This window comes from Salvelinus alpinus, chromosome 31 (assembly GCF_045679555.1).
Source record: "Salvelinus alpinus chromosome 31, SLU_Salpinus.1, whole genome shotgun sequence".
Classification (NCBI taxonomy): Eukaryota; Metazoa; Chordata; class Actinopteri; order Salmoniformes; family Salmonidae; genus Salvelinus; species Salvelinus alpinus.
Window position 1 is genome coordinate 35,106,668 of NC_092116.1, and position 20,564 is coordinate 35,127,231.

At 41.9% G+C, this 20,564-nt stretch overlaps 1 protein-coding gene and 1 pseudogene across 6 annotated transcripts; one reads left to right on the forward strand and one right to left on the reverse strand.

The window, feature by feature from the left end:
* The window catches only part of LOC139561571 (saxiphilin-like), a 35,796-nt pseudogene that overhangs the window by 14,536 nt on the left and 696 nt on the right, over nt 1-20,564 (forward strand).
* LOC139561547 (ladderlectin-like) lies at nt 597-19,039 on the reverse strand. 6 transcript variants are annotated; one of them, XM_071378763.1, is made up of 7 exons: nt 18,951-19,010; nt 18,025-18,145; nt 17,876-17,941; nt 17,636-17,736; nt 17,053-17,229; nt 15,811-15,919; nt 15,439-15,671 (listed from the first exon to the last, which is right to left on the reverse strand). In XM_071378763.1, the coding sequence occupies exons 3-7, from the start codon at nt 17,931-17,933 to the stop codon at nt 15,580-15,582; spliced, it is 537 nt and encodes a 178-aa protein (XP_071234864.1). In that variant the 5' UTR covers nt 17,934-17,941; nt 18,025-18,145; nt 18,951-19,010; the 3' UTR covers nt 15,439-15,579. The 6 variants fall into 6 exon arrangements, with proteins under 6 accessions (XP_071234862.1, XP_071234859.1, XP_071234860.1 ...); XM_071378761.1 differs by lacking the exons at nt 15,439-15,671; nt 15,811-15,919; nt 17,053-17,229; ... (1 more) ...; nt 17,876-17,941; nt 18,025-18,145 and adding exons at nt 597-826; nt 1,465-1,573; nt 2,304-2,480; nt 2,908-3,008; nt 3,149-3,211 and having other exon boundaries at nt 18,951-18,999; XM_071378758.1 differs by lacking the exons at nt 15,439-15,671; nt 15,811-15,919; nt 17,053-17,229; ... (2 more) ...; nt 18,025-18,145; nt 18,951-19,010 and adding exons at nt 597-826; nt 1,465-1,573; nt 2,304-2,480; ... (1 more) ...; nt 3,149-3,214; nt 5,810-5,902.

Genomic DNA, 20,564 nt, shown 5'->3' on the forward strand with positions numbered 1-20,564 from the left:
GCATTTCACCTCATGATTTAATTTTTTCTTCAAGGATCACTTACAAGGGTTCCGCCTAGTTACAATTTGAAGAAACCCTAAAGGATACTCCAGGAACCTGCGACTGAGTGGCACAGCAGTGAAAGGCACTGCATCTCAGTGCAAGATTTGCTACAGTACCTGGTTCAAATCCAGGCTGTAGCACATTCAGCCATGATAGAGTCCCCTTGGGCAGCGCACAATTGGCCCAGCGCCGTCCGGAGTAGGTTGTCATTGTAAGCTAGAAAGTGGATTTTCCTAGGTGAATATAAACCATGTATTTTTAGAGTGGTGACAAAAAACAGGCATAATGCTTAATGACCTTTTCAGTTCTATATAACACAATTTATGAAACAAATATTCAGAAACAAATCAACCTTCAGTATCTGAAACATATTGCGTAATTTCACAGGTGTACATTTACTAAAAATTATGCACAATGACAGTTATGTCCTGGTGGCACAGTCGAGCATGGCACTTGCAACATCAGGGTTGTGGGTTTGAGTCCCACAGGGGACCAGTAAGAAAAAGTACTAACTAAAACGTATCATTCATGTTCAATAACTCATGAGACAAAATAGTGTCCACATTTTATTGGCTGCAAACAATTCGTCAACATTTGTGTAGTAACTGAGACTTCATTTAACAGCAACAAAGTATTTGACGTTACAATGAAGTATTAAGGATGCAGACACTACAGAATAGCATTGCTGCTTTTAATGTATAGTCTGGCGAAGAGGCAGGAGTCTCAGGGAGCACACCGAGGGCAAGCTCCTTCCACATAATTCATTGTTCCAACGCTGTTGACCTGAAGACGAAACACAACCGAAATATTCAGCTGTACACCGATAACAGTAGGAAAGTCTACATGAGAATAAATACACTGCTCAAAAATAAAGGGAACACTTAAACACAATGTAACTCCAAGTCAATCACACTTCTGTGAAATCAAACTGTCCACTTAAGCAGCAACACTGATTGACAATAAATTTTACATGCTGTTGCGCAAATGGAATAGACTAGTGGTTAGGATTCGGCGCTCTCACCGCCGCGGCTTTTGTGGAGCGATGGGTAACGACGCTTCATGGGTGTCAGTTGATGTGTGCAGAGGGTCCCTGGTTCACGCCCGAGGTCGGGGCGAGGGGACGTACTAAAGTTATACTGTTACATTAAATACACCTGCAGAATCACTCCTTTATTGGGGGTCTCTTGCTAATTGCCTATAATTTCCCCCTTTTGTCTATTCCATTTGCACAACAGCATGTGAAATTTAATGTCAATCAATGTTGCTTCCTAAGTGGACAGTTTGATTTCACAGAAGTGTGATTGACTTGGAGTTACAGTGTGTTGTTTAAGTGTTCCCTTTATTTTTTGAGCAGTGTAGTTAAATGAACTAAGAATAAGTTTAATTTGATGACTGGATCAGTGAATGACAGCTTACTGTACCTCCAAAGTTGATATGAATACAAGTGTCTCTGGCACCAGCATCGGGCTTTCCTTTAGCCCAGTTCTGGTGATCAAAGTCGGAGCCATCGCTCCAGAACCACCGCCTGTCCTGAAAGGGGAAAGTGGGGTTTCAGAATACAAACTAAATGTAGTCCTTTCTATTCCACCTGAAACAAAAGTTGAAGCTACCACTACTTCAAAACCATCCGACTGGGACTGTTGCTTGTGTAAAGAACATGAGCCTATTCCTCACATTTGCAATCATCAATGCATTTCAAAGACCATAACTAGTCTACAACTGTTGAAGCTAGAAACCCCATACACACGTTTACAAGACTGTCTGAAATATATTACTTTGTTCAAATTTATACTTTACTAGAACTGCTTTAAATGTACAAAAGCCTCCTAATGAAGTGGAGTTAAATACATTGAAGTAATTTAGTAGATTAATCTAGAATGACTTACAGGATCAATTAGGGTTAAGGGTGTTGCTCAAGGGCACATCAGATTTCACACAGTGAGCTCTGGGATTCAAACAGCCTTGCCTTTATTAGCCCCAATGTCTTAACAGCGAGGCTTCCTATCTCCTGGGCACTCTTGATATTTTATATGGAACCCATTACAGTAGCTGTTAAAAAGCAGCAGCTACTCTTCCCGGGGTCCACACAAAGCATTAGGCACAGCTCAGAAAGAACTACATAAACAAATTACAAGTAGCTAACATGCTACAACTGACATTGTATTTTTTTTAACCAGGTTTGATGTTCACTTGAGCAAGATGATGGAACGGAGTTCCTTGCAATAATGGCTCTATATAACGCTGTGCTTACTGGTCCCACCTTATCAGAATTAAATCCGCCAATCCAGGTAGGAGGGAAACCAACATTCTTCACCAAGACCAACGCCTGTAGAAACTGATCCTCCTCGGAGCTGTGCACAGATACCAGGTTTGCGCCAAGGTACTTCACAACGTTGGGTACAGACACCAGTTGATCACCAAGGGACACACAGTGCCTCTAGAGAAGAAAGTATTTATTTAACTAGGCAAGTCAGTGAAGAAATGCATTATCTACAATAACAGCCAAGCAGTAGATGGGAACAAAGACACTTCATGTATTAGTCAGTCGGCCAGCCTAGCTGAGAATCTGTCTTCTGGACTCTCAACCAAATATTGACCAGCACAACTAATTCCCTTTTAAAACATACTCTTAAAGATACTAGTTTATCTGCGTTTTAAGCCATGTCCCGTGGGTCCCAATATACAGGGGGCACGACTCCACATTAAATATTCAAAAGTATAGAGAATTCCCATCTTAAAGGGAAGTTCAGAATTTCACATCAGTCATGTGTTGCCGTTTAAGAAAATATCACCTTTAAGGTAATGTCAGAGCTAATTTCAATTAAACTTCCACTTCAAATTCACAGTAGATGTAAGGGTGATACCTCTGCTTCAGGCCAGCTCCTTGTAGTCTTGACAAACATTAAGCAGCTTGATCCAAATTTGGTCCAACCGGAAGGACACAAGTCTTCTTCTAGAATTGAATCTGTAAGGAGAAGTTACATGTGGCTTTAAAGGCTAGTGGAGAAAGATATACAAATCACAGCTACAATATTATTTGTAAATCAGTCAGTCACCTCTGCTACAAGAAACATACAGATCGAGTCAAGAAAAGTGGACTCTTACTTGCATCTCCCAGAGCAAAGGCAGCACTGAGAAGCAGAAGACTGGTCAACATGGTCATGGAGTCTCCTGAGAGAAACATAGAGTGAAGCCATCAAAACCAAGTCCGAGTACTTCAGCGTGTAGGGGAAGTGTTCCCCTGACCTCTCCACATACCCCAGAATTACACTTATCAGATGTATCCCAGTACTAATCACAGATTCAACTAATGAAGGACTAAGCATCTTCCTCCACATACAGTAGATTAGAACAGGAATATGTCTGCTTTCCTAAACACCAACCTATTCCCTAAGCAGGGATGAGAAGAAATTCTGGGCAGGTATTTCTCTCCACTCAGACAGGAGTAATAGAGTTCTAGTTCCCAAATGTAGAAATGCCCTGCAGCTTTGGGTATTGCCAAATCTTTCAGAATGCTGACATTAAGATTGAACAAAGTTATATTCTGGTTCTTTTATTATTGAACAAAAAATAAAAGCACAGTGCACAAGATTGGCAGGTAAGGCTTCGTGGCTTGTAACACCAGTAGGTAAGGTGAAATGGCCATCAGGAAAGGCTGTGATAAGATGTGGTGCTGAGGGAATACACCACATTAACATACGACTGACCAGTAAGCTATACCACATTAGACCTATTAATTAATGAAGCAAGATCAAAGGACATTCCATAGCAACAGTTTGCTAGACGTTGCTCAATGCGGTACCTGCTAGCAGCATGTGTCCCACCTCTGAAGATCAATCCATAGTACACTAGATAGTTCTGATATGTCAACATTAACAGCACTGAGCAACAAATAAATCTAGTTAACAATACCAATTAAAATATGTCTGACAAAGTTTTGCTCTGGCATTTGCACATCCATGTTTCCTCTACATCCTGTCTGGCCCATCATGGTGCCCATGTTGTGAGGGGGATTAGCAAGACAGCTGAGCACAACATGGAATGAATCTGTTTGATTTTGAGGGGGGGGGGGGGGGGGGGGTGTAAAAACAGCATTTCATAGTTCCTTGTTCACTGAGACGCAGTGCAAAAGGCAACCGAGCAGAACAGTGTACAGGATTATAGATGTAAGACACATTCTGCTAGCAGGGACATTTTGGACCATGTCTCCTCTCACAAGCTGTAACACTTCACTTACAGTTATATTAAAAGTAGCTAGCCCAGTATTAGACACCATAACAATACACAAGCTAGGATGAACAGGATATTATGTCACACCGCAGGAATTTAAAACCCTAGAAGTTACAATAGCAGAAACTTACTTTAGCCAACCAACAACAGGAACAATAAAGAAACTGGGACACCACAAACACTGAACAAACCCAGATTAAACAAGCTGCTTATATACCATAAGAATGGAAGAGGAATTGGTGATTAGCAGAGTGAGTTCAGGTGTGGTGAGTTAGCAGGAAAGGGGCGTGTCCAGAGGGTAATTGGGCATTTGTGGAATTAGCATTATCCTTCAAAACAAGTACACTACATTTGTCCAGAGCAACATATTCACTATGGGCTCTGGTCAAAAGCAGTGCACTTCATAGGGAATAGAGGGCTATTTGGGATACAATCACATACAGTATTAGATGAACAGATGTTGAAATCTCACTTTCTGAAATCCTGCCTGTGAGTTGAGTTCTAACGCTCCCTTTGGCTGAGACTGAGTCCTGCGTCTCCCTCCTCCCCTTTTTAAGGACCCATGCAGTCAGACCCCTCCCTATCGAGTTTTGTGTTGAGGTTGGTGGAGATGGCGGTAGCAAAAGTGTCATTTGAAGTTGAAATCAAGTTGAGTACAGTTAGCGAGAAAGATGAATGGAGAACAGTGAAGTCCAAGAATGGAACAAAAAGGTTTCAAATTGTTGTGGAAAATGAGTCTGATTAATCGTTGTTTGTTGGACTACGTGATGTCATCACGTAACCATAAAGCGTCAATCCTTTAATTATAAAAGCAAAGGGTTTTATTTTGACTTGTATTATGCCCACTGCATGCAATTCTTTTTTATAACCAAACAAACACGTATACAAAACACAGGGCTGAAACCCATTCAAAAGAGCGAAGAGTACCTCAAATAAATACACGGGACGAGACTCGTAATCATCTATGCACAATACCAGCGGCACGAAAGCCAACACAACGCACAGGTACTCACACGACCAACGGACATTGGAACACTAAATCGAATGAGAACAAAGGGCACAAACATACAATTACTATTCAGGGGAGAATATGTGGACCAGGTGTGGGCAATGACACAGTTCAGTTCCTAGAGGCCGGTGACGTTGGCCTCCGAAACCGGTGCACGGAAAGAGCAACAGTACCGGAGGGATCCGTGACAGAGAGGTTTAGGAAACCCTGTGTAAGCTACAAAACTTATGCAACTGCTAAGGCAGCATTTTCCCAACTCGGTCCTGGTGATCCCAGGTATCATCTCTTCAACCACTTACAATAGATTCTCCTTGCACAAAGGTACATGGATATTTCCTAAATGGCTTATTATCCCCTATGTAGTGCACTACTTTGGACCAGGGCCCACAGTGAACTAAATAGAGAATAGCTCAGGGCCACAAAGGTAATATGGACCCTTGTCTGAAGTAGCTCACTACAAAGGGAATAGGAGGTCAGTTGGGACGCAATCAGGTACAGTATTAGATGAACAGATGTTGAAATCTCACCTTCTGAAGTCTTCAGTTGTAGCTTCACTTCTTCAGAGATCTTCAAAGGTCTTCACTGGGTCTCTCTCTGTCCTGCCTGTGAGTTGAGTTCTACCTCTCCCTCAACTTCTATTTAAGGACCTGTCCAGTCAGACCCCTCCCTCTATTTTTCTCAATCTCTCTCTCTCTCTCTCTCTCATCCTTCAACCGTCCGCATACTTTCTGTCCAGCCCAAAACCTGCTGGACCTGTCCGACATCTATTTGTTTGACAGGGTTGGGGTCAATTCAAAGTGAAGGTATTCAACTTTTGTAACACATTCATGTGCTGCATATTGGGTCACAATATGGTTATGAAGATACTTAATTCTACCTAATTAAAGCTGATGAAGATGTAGTCTGAAGTGCATTACAATGTCTTGGAAACACAATGACATTTCAGAAGAAGATAAATAATGAGCAGGAAAACCTCTTGTCATCATTGTGATGTGACCAGATAGACTTTAGTTGCAGCATCATTTTAACTATAAGCTCTGGAATGTTGAATTCATTTGAATTATCTGCCGTCTGTCTAACTGACCTTTTGCCCCAGAATGTTGGGCAACTGATCGTAGAGCTCCAATGAATAGCAACCGTCGTCAAGTCCAACAACTTGGAAGAGCTCATGTTTACAACACATGAAATCCATTGAGAGGATGACAAAAAAGAGTTTATTGAAAAACTAATAGTTTAAATGGCTACATATTTTTAACAGTGCACCAGAGATACTTGCTACTGTGATTCCTGAAATGCAGAGTCTGTTGGAGTTCTTTCAAATACAAAATTATTATTTTGTTATATTGTTTTCTGGCTCAGCTGGTTAGCGAGCTCTGTCTCATTGACAACCCAATGTTGCTAATGGCCAGCTATCTATCCTGTTAATATAACTTGTTTTGTTAGCTAGGTAATGTTAGCTAGGTAAGTTAGCCATGTTATGAACACAACTCTCATCGGCTGTCTACATAAGAATTACATTTGAGCACCAGCTAGTTAGCTCCAAAAGTGGTTGGTAACTTTTGGCTGCATGCTGACAGCGCATTCAGAGCCATTAATTGAAATAATCGACTTGTATTTATTTCCAGAGTTTCCTGGTCTTTGCATTAACAAGATATTCATTTCCAGCATCTTTCAGACCGTTGAAAATGCAACAAAAAGAGAGGAGGACAGGCACAGCCTGCCCCACCACTCCCAATGATTCTCAGCTAGCGGTGGCTATTTTTAGCAGAAGTTTGTGGGTTTTTACATAATCGTAGTGCAAAAGTATTGTGCAAAAAATACCATAAACCACATAATCTCTGTGTGATTTAATTTAAAACAGTCTGCAAGATAAGAGGTGATAGATCAATGTCTTAAGGCTAAAGTATTGGAAGAGAGAAATGGACCAGCAGCATTCCTTTGTGAGGAGGAGAGAAGGTGGGAGAGGGTGAATAGCTAGCGTGCCTTTTCTTTGTGAGGGTCAAGCCTCTCTTTCACCAAACCTTGTCATCAAGGTGACTTTCTGTATTTCTGGAAGAACAGGACAATGGAATAGATGGATGACGTATGTCCCACATAGAACCCTGTTCCCTACATAGTGGACTAGTTGTGACCCTATAGGCCCTGGTCAAAAGCAGTGTACTATGTAGGGAATGTCTTGCAATAGGTTTATTGTGTAAGATGGTTATTATTGTACCCCTGTAGCAAAATATGTTGTCTTAAAAAGTTCATTTAAAAGAATCCAACTCCTTCCTCCATTTCCCAGAAATGGACAGGTTCAGATGAATTGTTCAGCATATCAAAACGACAATAAAGAAAGTAAAATTGACAGTTTAATCTCTGGATTTCTTCATTTATTTTAATGGAACGTGAATCAGTTCCTGTAGTACAGTAAAGACAACTGTCCTTCTTTTCAACATCTTCGTTCCAATGGCTTTCATCTACGTTCACATCTACAATTACAGACAAAAACAACATTCAGAATCTGCTGCAAAGGATTAACATTTAGTGAATGAGTGTGTACCTTGGTGAAACAGTTGATCTTGGTGGCGTATTAGTACCCCGGATCTTCTGTCCAGTACTGTTCACACACCAACAGTAACCTACCAGAAATGGACAAGTTAAAAACATGTTACATATAAACTCAGCAAAAAAAGAAATGTCCTCTCACTGTCAAATGCGTTTATTTCCAGCAAACTCAACATGTGTAAATATTTGTATGAACATTACAAGATTCAACAACTGAGACAAACTGAACAAGTTCCACAGACATGTGACTAATAGAAATGGAAAAATGTGTCCCTGAACAAAGGGGGGGGGGGGGGGGGGGTCAAAATCAAAAGTAACAGTCAGTATCTGCTGTGGCCATCAGCTGCATTAAGTACTGCAGTGCATCTCCTCCTCATGGACTGCACCAGATTTGCCCGTTCTTGCTGTGAGATGTTACCCCACTCTTCCACCAAGGCACCTGCAAGATGAGCAACTTTAGCTAGCATGTGTAGTACACGTGTCCAAACGCTGGCGCAGATGCAGGCATACGTCGGACGAAAACCTCAGAAAGTTATATTACAAGTCGAAAAAACTGGTCAAACTTAGTAGAGAATCAATCTTCAGGATGTTGTTATCATATATATCCAATAACGTTCCAACCGGAGCATTTCTTCATGTCTGTATGGCACACATTGCCGTTTCATGAGTAGCGCAAGTGACCAGGAACTAGCATTCTGCCAGACCACTGACTCAAATAGCTCCCATCCGGCCCCACATCACACTAGCTTCATTCCACGTTCTACAGACTGTTGACATCTAGTGGAAGGCATAGGAAGTGCAAACAGATCCATATATTACAGGGAATTGAATAGGCGATGACTTTCACATTGACCCTTCTCAGAATTCTCACTTCCTGTTTGGAAGTTTGCCTGCCATATGAGTTCTGTTATACACAGACATAATTCAAATAGTTTTAGAAACTTTAGAGTGTTTTCTATCCAATAATAATATGCATATATTAGCATCTGGGACAGAGTAGGAGGCAGTTCACTATGGGCACGCGATTCATCCAAAGTGAAAATGCTGCCCCCTATCCCAAACAGGTTAATAGATTAACACCACTAACTATTGGCCCGACAACGGGATCTCTTGTTGGGTTAATGAGTTAACTAGTCACACCTGTGACAGGTCCTTTAAAAGGAGAGGTGGAAGAGGTAGACCATAACTCACAGACAACAGAGAGAGAGACACCCATTGAATCCCTTGGAAGAGTGCAGAAGGTGAGAGTGCATCATTATTTAATAGACTATCTGCATCTCAAATGGTACCTAAATGTTATTTGCCCCTTGTCAAATGTAGTACAATATATAGTTGTGCCATTTTGTGGAGCGGCCCCCTGAATTTAAGCGCATAGACTAATCCGTACCTTTGCAGTAATTGGGTAGTGTCTGACAATATCTGTAATGCTTCCCTTTCCCTATGTAGTTCATTGTAGGCCCTCGTGAAAGGTTGTTCACTACATAAGGAATGAGGAGCCATTTGGGAAGGATACATATTCCTGTGTGCCAGGCTAATCTATTGTATGTGGTTGAAGAAATGATACCTGAGTTTTGGCAGAAGACTAGTAGCACCGTGTTGCCCGTACTCTCTTCTTGGGGTCCTCCGTACTGGGTTTAGAAAATACTGCTTTGGCAGTTGATTAAATTTTGTACCTAACAGTGTGTTTCCTTAACCTCTCCTCTAGTTCCCACAGCCATTCCAGATTTAAAATGCTCAACTAATCTTACACTCTTTCTCTCTCTCAGGAGACGATCACCATGGCGATATTCACCATTCTGCTTGTCAGCACGGCTTTTGCTCTGGGAGGTAAGTGTGACATACCTCTCACCTACTCACCAACATTTTAATAAAAACATTTGTTGTTGTTGCTCTGTCCTACTTCACACACATGTAGGTATTAATACGCAGGTGTGAATTGGAAATGTGTTTCTATTCATAACAGGTTCTCCATGGCACACCCTCTGAGAGGTCAGCCATTATCAACCTTGACACTGGAGAAATGAAGGTTGTGCCTTGCTGAAGGGCACATAGATGGATATATCAACTAGTCAGCTCACTGATTTGAACTGCTGGCCCAACTCTCAAACAGCAGGCTACCTGCCACTCCTCTAGTTCCAGAGATGAATATTGGCGTCTAGATGCTGGACTGAGGTATTCTGATATGAACGGTTTGATCATTCAACTGGATGTATGATTGGATTGTCTAGCAACTATCAGGAAATAACACTGATACAATTTCCAGTCTTAGTTTCATCAGCTCTTCTACAAAATACAGAAACAGAATTGATTCCACAGGCCTTTTCAAAAAAGTAGCAGGACTTCAATATTTAGACAGGAAGTACCTAGCTTACATCTGAAATGGAACCCTATTCCGTATAAACTACTTCTGAATAGGGCACATAGGGGACTTAACCCAAGATTCCAGAATGTATGTCATGAATTGTATATTGTTCTGCAATGTTATGTCCACATTACAATGTATGTTCCCTGTGTCCAGATGCTATGACACGACCCAAGACCCCATGTGAGGTTGCTCGACGTGCCGCTTTAAATGGCCCAATTGGAGCCTACGTTCCCACATGTGACGGCAATGGGCAATACACCCCCGAGCAATGTTGGGGCTCTACAGGTTAACATTGGCGCACAGGCACGCACAAAATTCTCAATTCAGTAGAATGTGACAATTCAATGTGTATATATTGTATATGCAACATGTCTTTCTGGTAGGTTACTGTTGGTGTGTGACCAGTACCGGACAGAAGATCCCGGGTACTGAGACTCCACCAGATACTGCTAGCAACTATTCCACCAAGGTGTGTGTGTGTATATACATGCTCTTTCACTAAATGTTACTACTTTGCAGCTGGTTATTGATGTGTATTTTTTGTTGTCTAATTGTAGATGAAAGGTGTTGGAAGTAAGATGTAGAAGACTGACAGTTGCCTTTACTGTACTACAGGAACTGAATCACATTCCATACAAATAAATACATAAAGAATCCAGAGATTAAAGTGTTGATTTACTTACTTGTTGGTGTGATATGTTGAACAATGTATCTGAACCAGTTAATTTCTGGGAAGTGGAGGAAGGAGTAGGACTGTTATGGTGACTGTATTACCACCACACCGGCAGTTACAGGACATGAAGGAAGTTAAATTCCATGTGACAATGTAGTAGTTAGGCTTCTCCAAGCTCTGATGCTGCTGATGGTCATTAGTAGTCTACCACACTTGTTAACTGCCTGGTACTCAGAACTCTATTGTCCCTCTAATCACTCTGACATCAACTCTGATGGGTGGAAATCAGAAAGATGGACAGCTTAGAAGAGGGTTGTGGGGTTTAGTCACGTGCACAGGCAAGGCCTTCCTAATGCCTGTGGATCTTGGGTCCATGATATGGGGCATCAGCCTACTCAGTGACACCAACGGAACACAACTGAAAGAGTTGACAAAATATTAGCATCTTAACACTGACTGCAGGACTTGGACTGTGGAATCAAATCTGTCAGTATTTCCTTTGTGTGGGTTTCTCTATATTCATTTTAATTATGGCAGCTTTGGTCCTCCGTCGACATCGAAATGTCATTCCAATATATATATATACAGGAGTTCAGCAGAGTCCACAATCAGAACCATGCTACTCTGAGGCTGAAGAATTGTTCCAGGCCAGAGGGATGAAAGACCCCTTTACTGAGTCTACAGCTTAACATTTCACTAAATCATTCCATTGTTTGCTTCATGCATTATATCATCCTGTAAAATAAAGTACATGCTCTTTATATGAGTAAATGTTGTATTAGAACTTGTAGGATGACTTGATGAAAGATGATTCATATCTCCTGGTTGTTTCATCTCATTCCAAAATCATGGAGTTGGTCCCCTTTTGCTATAACAGCCTCCACTCTTCTGGGAAGGCTTTGCACTAGATGTTGGAACATTGCTGCGGGCACGTGCTTCCATTCAGTCTCGAGCATAAGAGCGGACGGGCACTGATTTTAGGCGATTAGGCCTGGCTCACAGTTGGCGTTCAAATTCATCCCAAAAGTATTCAATGGGGTTGAGGTCAGGGATCTGTGCAGGCCAGTCAAGTTCTTCCACACCAATCTCAACAAACCATTTCTGTATAAACCTGCATGGGGGGATTGTCATGCTGAAACAAGAGGCCTTCCCCAAACTGATGCGACAAAGTTGGAAGCACAGAATCATCTCCAATGTCATGGTACGCTGTAGCATTAAGATTTTCCTTCACTAGATTCTAAGGGGCCCGAAACATGGACAACAGCACCAGACCATTATTCCTCCACCAAACTTTAGTTGGCACTATGCATTCGGGCAGTTGGCATTCTCCTGGCAGTCTTTTTACAAACTGACTTGTTGAAAAGGTGGCTTCCTATGACGGTGTCACATTGAAGGTCAATGAGCTCACCTGTAAGAAAATACTACTGACAATGTTTGTCTATGGAGATTGCATGGCTGCGTGCTCGATTTTATACACTTGTCAGCAAGGGGAATGGTGTGACAAACAAAAAACATCCAGTCAGTGGCAGGTCTTTAGGGCGAAAACAGCTCGTTGATGAAAGGTCGAAAGAGAATGGCAGGTATCATGCAAGCTGGACAATTGAGTGGAAAACATCGCCTGGCCCGATGAATCCCGGTTCCTGTTGCGTCATGCTGATGGCAGTCAGGATTTGGTGTAAGCTGCATCATACCTTCAGACGAGTCTTGTGAGGCTTGTGTGTACAGCAAAACATCCGCCATATTGTCTTTTGATGGTGTGGTCAGGTTGTGAACACTGAAAGCTCTGACGAAGGCTTTGAGGCCGATACGTACAGCTTTAGAGCAGTGAGACTAGCAAGAACAGTGTTCTTCATCTTACTCAACTGTAACCATGCACCTGCAACAAAGATAGCTCAGATGTGAGAGTAACTTTTGAATCCTAGTCCAAGTACGCTCTAAAAATGTGGGGTTCAACTGGAGTTCTAAAGTTCTGTTCTTTAAAACCATACAGTTCTTGGCACTGAAAATGGCCCACAAAAGGTTCTTCCAAGAACCCCATAGAAGGTGGGGTTCATCAAGGAACCTCCTTAGCTGGTGGGGGTTCTTGCAGGAACCTACCTGCCCAACAAACATTTCGATTTGAAAGGACATTAGCAGGTGCTTAACTTCTTATGGCTGAAGGGGCAGTATTGAGTAGCTTGGATGAAAGGTGCACAGATTAAACTGCCTGCTCCTCAGACCCAGTTGCTAATATATGCATATTATTATTCATATTGGATAAAAAACACTCTGAAGTTTCTAAAACTGTTTGAATGTCTGTGAGTATAAAATAACTCATATGGCAGGCAAAAAGCTGAGAAAAAATCCAAACCGGAAGTGGGAGTTCTTAGGCTGGTCAATTTTCAACCAAGATCCTATTGAAATCACAGCGAGATATGAATGAGTTTGCACTTCCTACGGCTTCCACTATCTGTCAACAGTCTGTATAACTTTGTCTGATGCCTCTACTGTAAAGGGGGGCCAAATGAGAGGGGAATTAGTCAGATCTGCCATGACCTGACCATGCACGTTCACATGAGAGGGAGCTCTGTTCCATCGCTCATCTGAAGTCCATGTCATTCTCCGGTTGGAACATTATTCAAGATGCTAAACACATTCTACAGATTGATTCAATACATCGTTTGACATGTTTTTGACTGTTACGGAACTTTTGGACATTGTCAGCTTTTAGTGAACGTGCTTCGTGACTTTGGATTTGTTTACCAAACGCGCTAACAAAAGTAGCTATTTGGACATAAATGATGGACATTACCGAACAAAACAAACATTTCTTGTGGAAGTGGGAGTCCGGGGTGTGCATTTCGACGAAGATCAGCAAAGTTAGTTTTAGATTTATGCTTTTTGAGTTTTGTTGACTGCATAATTTGGCGGGTAACTGTATGGCTTGCTATTGTGGCTGAACGCCGTTTTCAGATTATTTAATGGTGTGTTTTGCCGTAAAGCTTTTTGAAATCTGACACAGCCGTTGCATTAAGAACAAGTGTATCTTTAATTCTGTGTAAAACATGTATCTTTCATCATAGTTGATGAGTATTTATGTTATTTGACGTGGCTCTGCAATTTCGGAGGCATTTCTGAACATGGTGAAATGAACATTTTGCATTTAAATTAACTTTATCGAACAAAACATGTATTGTGTAACATAGTCCTATGAGTGTCATCTGATGAAGATCTAAGGTTAGTGATTCATTTTCTCAATTTCTGCTTTTTGTGACTCCTGTCTTTGGCTGGAAAAATGAGTCTGATTTTGCGGTGACCTAACAATCGTTTGTGGTGATTTCGCTGAAAAGCCTATTTGAAATCGGACACGTTGGTGGGATTAACAAGATTACCTTTAAAATGGTTTGAGATACATGCATGTTTGAATGTTGTTTAAATTTGGCCCCCTGCACTTCCACTGGCTGTTGTCATATCGATCCCGTTAGCAGGATTTCAGCCATAAGACATTTTTACTGAAAAATGGAAAGAGCAAGGAGAGGTTTGTTCCTTGTATCTAAATAATTGTTTGATACCATCTATTTTCCAATCTTACACAGAAAATATTCCCAATTCAATGGATAATGAGGTAAGATAAGGTTAGCTGTATTGCGTGCAGAAGACTGAACTGCTCACTTGTCTGCAGGTACACAGACAAGGCATGTCAATTGGAATGTAACACAGATCACATCCACCTCTTCAATTAATACCACATGGGCCTCAACGTTATGGACAAGGTATTAAAACTATTAGCAAAAGCTGTCCCCACAAAAACCAAGGTATGAAATCTGTCATGTGCTTGTTTTGTTAGTCTGTATAATAAAAAAGTTTAGGGTTCAGACTTCAACCTCCCTACACCACTGATGAATGTAACTGGAATCCTGTTTGATGTTGCAGTGCATGGTGAGCATTCTGGCTACGGATAGAGAACACCCCAGACATAAAACATTGGACTTGAAGCTCCGCTGGCATTTCACCTCATGATTTAATTTTTTCTTCAAGGATCACTTACAAGGGTTCCGCCTAGTTACAATTTGAAGAAACCCTAAAGGATACTCCAGGAACCTGCGACTGAGTGGCACAGCAGTGAAAGGCACTGCATCTAGGTGCAAGAGTTGCCACAGTACCTGGTTCAAATCAAGCCTGAAGCACATTCAGCCGTGATTGAGTCCCATTGGGCAGCGCACAATCAACATAGCGCCATCCGGAGTAGGTTGTCTATGTAAGCTAGAAAGTGGATTTGCCTAGGTGAATATAAACCATGTATTTTTAGAGTGGTAACAAAACAGGCATAATGCTTAATGACCTTCTCAGTTCTATATTAAACAATTTATGAAACAATTCATTAACATATCAACCTTCAGTATCTGAAACATATTGCGTAATTTCACAGGTAAACATTTACTAAAAATGATGCACAATGACAGTTATGTCCTGGCGGCACAGTCGAGCATGGCACTTGCAACATCAGGGTTGTGGGTTTGAGTCCCACAGGGGACCAGTAAGAAAAAGTACTAACTAAAACGTATCATTCATGTTCAATAACTCATGAGACAAAATAGTGTCCACATTTTATTGGCTGCAAACAATTCGTCAACATTTGTGTAGCAACTGAGACTTCATTTAACAGCAACAAAGTATTTGACATTACAATGAAGTATTAAGGATGCAGACACTACAGAATAGCATTGCTGCTTTTAATGTATAGTCTGGCGAAGAGGCAGGAGTCTCAGGGAGCACACCGAGGGCAAGCTCCTTCCACATATTTCATTGTTCCAACGCTTTTGAGCTGAAGACGAAACACAACCGAAATATTCAGCTGTACACCGACAACAGTAGGAAAGTCTACATGAGAATAAATAGTTAAATGAACTAGGAATAAGTTTAATTTGATGACTGGATTAGTAATGATACTGGGCTTACTGTACCTCCAAAGTTGATATGAATACAAGTCTCTCTGGCACCAGCAGCGGGCCTTCCTTTAGCCCAGTTCTGGTGATCAAAGTCGGAGCCATCGCTCCAGAACCACCGCCTGGCCTGAGGGGGGAAAGTGGGGTTTCAGAATACAAACTAAATGTAGTCCTTTCTATTCCACCTGCAAACACTTAAAGCTACCACTACTTCAAAACCATCTGACTGGGACTGTTGCTTGTGTTAAGAACATGGAGCCTAATCCTCACATTTGCAATCATCCCAATGCATTTCAAAGACCATAAGTCTACATTTACATTTTAGTCATTTAGCAGACGCTCTTATCCAGAGCGACTTACAGTAGAGTGCATACATTTTCTTAAATTTTTTACATACTGAGACAAGGATATCCCTACCGGCCAAGAGCAGACGCTCTTATCCAGAGCGACTTACAGTAGAGTGCATACATTTTATTACATTTTTACATACTGAGACAAGGATATCCCTACCGGCCAAACCCTCCCTACCGGCCAAACCCTCCCTTACCCGGACGACGCTAAGCCAATTGTGCGTTGCCCCATGGATCTCCCGGTTGCGACCGGCTGCGACAGAGCCTGGGCGCGAACCCAGCCCAGCCTGGGCGCGAACCCAGAGACTCTGGTGGCGCAGCTAGCACTGAGATGCAGTGCCCTAGACCACTGCGCCACCCGGGAGTCTACAACTGTTGAAGCTAGAAACCCCATACACACGTTTACAAGAAGACTGTCTGAAATATATTACTTTGATCAAATTTATACTTAACTAGAACCGTTTAACGTATAAAAGCCTCCTACTGAAGTTGACAGTTAAATACATTGAAGTAATTTAGTATATTCATCTAGAATGACTTACAGGATCAATTAGGCTCAGGGTGTTACTCAAGGGCACATCAATCACACAGTGAGCTCTGGGATTCAAACTAGCAGCCTTGCCTTTATTGGCCCCATGGTCTTAACGGCGAGGCTACCTATCTCCTGGGCACTCTTGATATTTTATATGGAACCCATTACAGTAGCTGTTAAAAAGCAGCAGCTACTCTTCCTGGGGTCCACACAAAGCATTAGGCACAGCTCAGACAGAACTACATCAACAAATTACAGGTAGCCTACATGCCACACCTAACGTTTACATTTATTTAAACCAGGTTTGCTGTTCACTTGAGCTGGAACGGCGTTACTTGCAATAATGGCTCTATATGACGCTATGCTTAATGGTCCCACCTTAACAGAATTAAATCCGCCAATCCAGGTAGGAGGGAAACCAACAGTCTTCACCAAGACCAATGCCTGTAGAAACTGATCCTCCTCGGAGCTGTGCACAGATGCCAGGTTTGCGCCAAGGTACTTCACAACGTTGGGTACAGACACCAGTTGATCACCAAGGGACACACAGTGCCTCTAGAGAAGAAAGTATTTATTTAACTAGGCAAGTCAGTGAAGAAAAATATTATCTACAATAACAGCCAAGCAGTAGATGGGAACAAAGACATTTCATGTATTAGTCAGTCGGCCAGCCTAGCTGAGAATCTGTCTTCTGGACTCTCAACCAAATATTGCCCATCACAACTAACTCCCTTTTAAAACATTTCTTAAAGATACTAGTTTATCTCTGTCTTAAGCCATTTCCTGTGGGTCCCAATATACAGGAGGCACAACACACTAAATATTCAATTTATAGAAAATTCCCATCTTAAAGGGAATGTTCAGTATTTCACGTTTAAGAAAGTATCACCTTTAAGGTAACGTCAGAGCTAATTTCAACAACACTTCCCCTTCAAATTCACAGTAGATGTAAGGGTGATACCTCTGCTTCAGGCCAGCTCCTTGTAGTCTTTACAAACATTAAGCAGCTTGATCCATATTTGGTCCAACCGGAAGGACACAAGTCTTCTTCTAGAATTGAATCTGTAAGGAGAAGTTACATGTGGCTTTAAAGGCTATTGGAGACAGATGTACAAATCACAGCTACAATTTTATTGTAGATAAGTCAGTCACCTCTGCTACAAGAAAAATACAGAACGAGTCAAGAAAAGTGGACCCTTACCTGCATCTCCCAGAGCAAAGGCAGCACTGAGAAGCAGAAGACTGGTCAACATGGTCATGGAGTCACCTGAGAGAATGCAGCCATCAAAATCACAGATTCAACTCCATACAGTAGATAGTAGGAATATGTCTGCTTTCCTAAACACCAACCTAATCCCTAAGCAGGGCTGAGGAGAATTTCTGGGCAGGTATTTCTCTCCACTCCGACAGGAGTAATAGAGTTCTAGTTCCCAAATGTAGAAATGCCCTGCAGCTTTGGCTATTGCCAAATCTTTCAGAATCCGGGCATTATGGTTGAACCATTTTCCATTCTGGTTCTTTTATTATCCAACAAAAAATAAACACACAGTACACAAGGCTGGCAGGTAAGGCTTAGTGGCTTGTAACACCAGTAGGTAAGGTGAAATGGCCATCAGGAAAGGCTGTGATAAGATGTGGTGCTGGAGGGAACCCACCACATTAACATACGACTGACCAGTAAGCTACACCACATTAGACCTATTAATTAATGAAGCAAGATCAAAGGACATTCCATAGCAACAACTTGCAGAACATGGTTCAATGAGGTACCTGCTAGCAGCATGTGTTCCACCTCTGAAGATCAATCCATAATACACTAGATAGTTCTGGTTAGTCACCATGTACAGCAGTGATCAATAACTACATTAGTTTAGACACTACCCATCCAAATATGGCTGCCAATGTTTTGTTCTGCACGTCCATGTTTCCTCTACTTCCAGTCTGGCCCAGCATGGTGGCCATATGGTGAGTTGGATTAGCTAGACAGCTTGAAAGTAAAACGGCATTTCATAGTTCCTTGTTCACTGAGACGCAGTGCAAAAGGCACCTGAGCAGAACAGTCTACAGGATTATAGATGTAAGACACATTCTGCTAGCAGGAACCATCATTGGACCATGCCTCATCTTACAACCTGTAACAATTCCCTTACAGTTAAATTAAAGGTCTAATACTGGGCTAGCTACACCATAACAATACACAAGCTAGGATGAACAGGATATTATGTCACAATGCAGGAAATTAAAACCCTAGAAACATTACAATAGCAGAAACTTACTTTAGCCAAACAACAACAGGAACAATAAAGAAACTGGGACACCACAAACACTGAACAAACCCAGGTTAAACAAGCTGCTTATATACCATAAGACAGGAAGAGGAATTGGTGATTAGCAGAGTGAGTTCAGGTGTGGTGAGTCAGCAGGAAAGGGGCGTGTCCAGAGGGTATTTGGGCATTTGTGGAATTAGCATTATCCTTCAAAACAAGTGCACTACATTTGTCCAGGGCAACATATTCACTATGGTCTCTGGTCAAAAGTAGTGCACTTCATAGGGAATAGAGGGCTATTTGTGATACATTCACATACAGTGTTAGATGAACAGATGTTGAAATCTCCCTTTCTGAAATCCTACCTGTGAGTTGAGGGCCCATATTACCTTTGTGGCCCTGAGCTATTCTCTATTTAGTTCACTGTGGCCCCTGGTCCAAAGTAGTGCACTACATAGGGGATAAGAAGCCATTTGGGAAGCATCCATGTTCCTGTGTGCAAGGAGAATCTATTGTAAGTGGTTGAAGAGATGATACCTGGGATCACCAGGACCGAGTTGGGAAAATGCTGCCTTAGCAGTTGCATAGGTTTTGTAGCTTACACAGGGTTTCCTTAACCTCTCTGTCCCGGATCCCTCCGGTACTGTTGCTCTTTCCGTGCACCCGTGTTGTATCATTGTGCGCTTCTGTTTTCGGGTCTCCTCCTGTGTATTTATTCGAGGTACTCCTCGCTCTTTTGAATGGGTTTCAGCCCTGTGTTTTGTATATGTGATTTATGCTGCAGTAGTTTATGTGTCGGGGGGCTAGTGGTTAGAGTGTTGGACTAGTAACCGAAAGGTTGCAAGATCGAATCCCCGAGCTGACAAGGTACAAATCTGTCGTTCCTAGACCCATTAAAATCTCACCACTATTCCACTACCTCAGTACTGGGTTTAGAAAATTTCTGCTTTGGCAGTTGCTTAAGTTTTGCACCTTACAGTTGGTTTCCTTAACCTCTCCTATAGTACCCACAGCCATTCCAGATTTAAAATGCTCAACTAATCTTACACTCTTTCTCTCTCAGGAGACGATCACCATGGCGATATTGACCATCCTTCTGCTTGTCAGCACAGCTTTTGCTCTGGGAGGTAAGCGTGACATACCTCTCACCTACTCACCTACATTTTAATAAAAACATTTGTTGTTGTTGCTCTGTCCTACTTCATACACATGTAGGTATTAATACACAGGTGTGATTTGGAAATGTGTTTCTATTCATAACCGGTTCTCCATGGGACACCCTCTGAGAGGTCAGCCATTATCAACCTTGACACTGGAGAAATGAAGGTTGTGCCTTGCTGAAGGGCACATAGACGGATATATCAACTTGTCAGCTCACTGATTTGAACTACTGGCCCAACTCTCAAACAGCAGGCTACCTGCTACTCATTCTAGTTCCAGAGATGAATATTGGCGTCTAGATGCTGGACTGAGGTATTCTGATATGAATGGTTTGATCATTCAACTGGATGTATGATTGGATTGTCTAGCAACTATCAGGAAATAACACTGATACAATTTCCAGTCTTAGTTTCATCAGCTCTTCTACAAAATACAGAAACAGAATTGATTCCACAGGCCTTT

What these genes read in the sequence shown, in the direction of transcription:
- LOC139561547 (XM_071378761.1), bottom strand. Translation starts at nt 3,206, where the DNA reads ATGACCATGTTGACCAGTCTTCTGCTTCTCAGTGCTGCCTTTGCTCTG. An exon ending in CTTTGCTCTGGGAGATGCAA is followed by an intron (nt 3,009 to 3,148) that starts GTAAGAGTCCAC and finishes TTCTCCTTACAG; the next exon opens with ATTCAATTCTAGAAGAAGAC. An exon ending in GCGGATTTAATTCTGATAAG is followed by an intron (nt 1,574 to 2,303) that starts GTGGGACCAGTA and finishes TTCCCCTTTCAG; the next exon opens with GACAGGCGGTGGTTCTGGAG.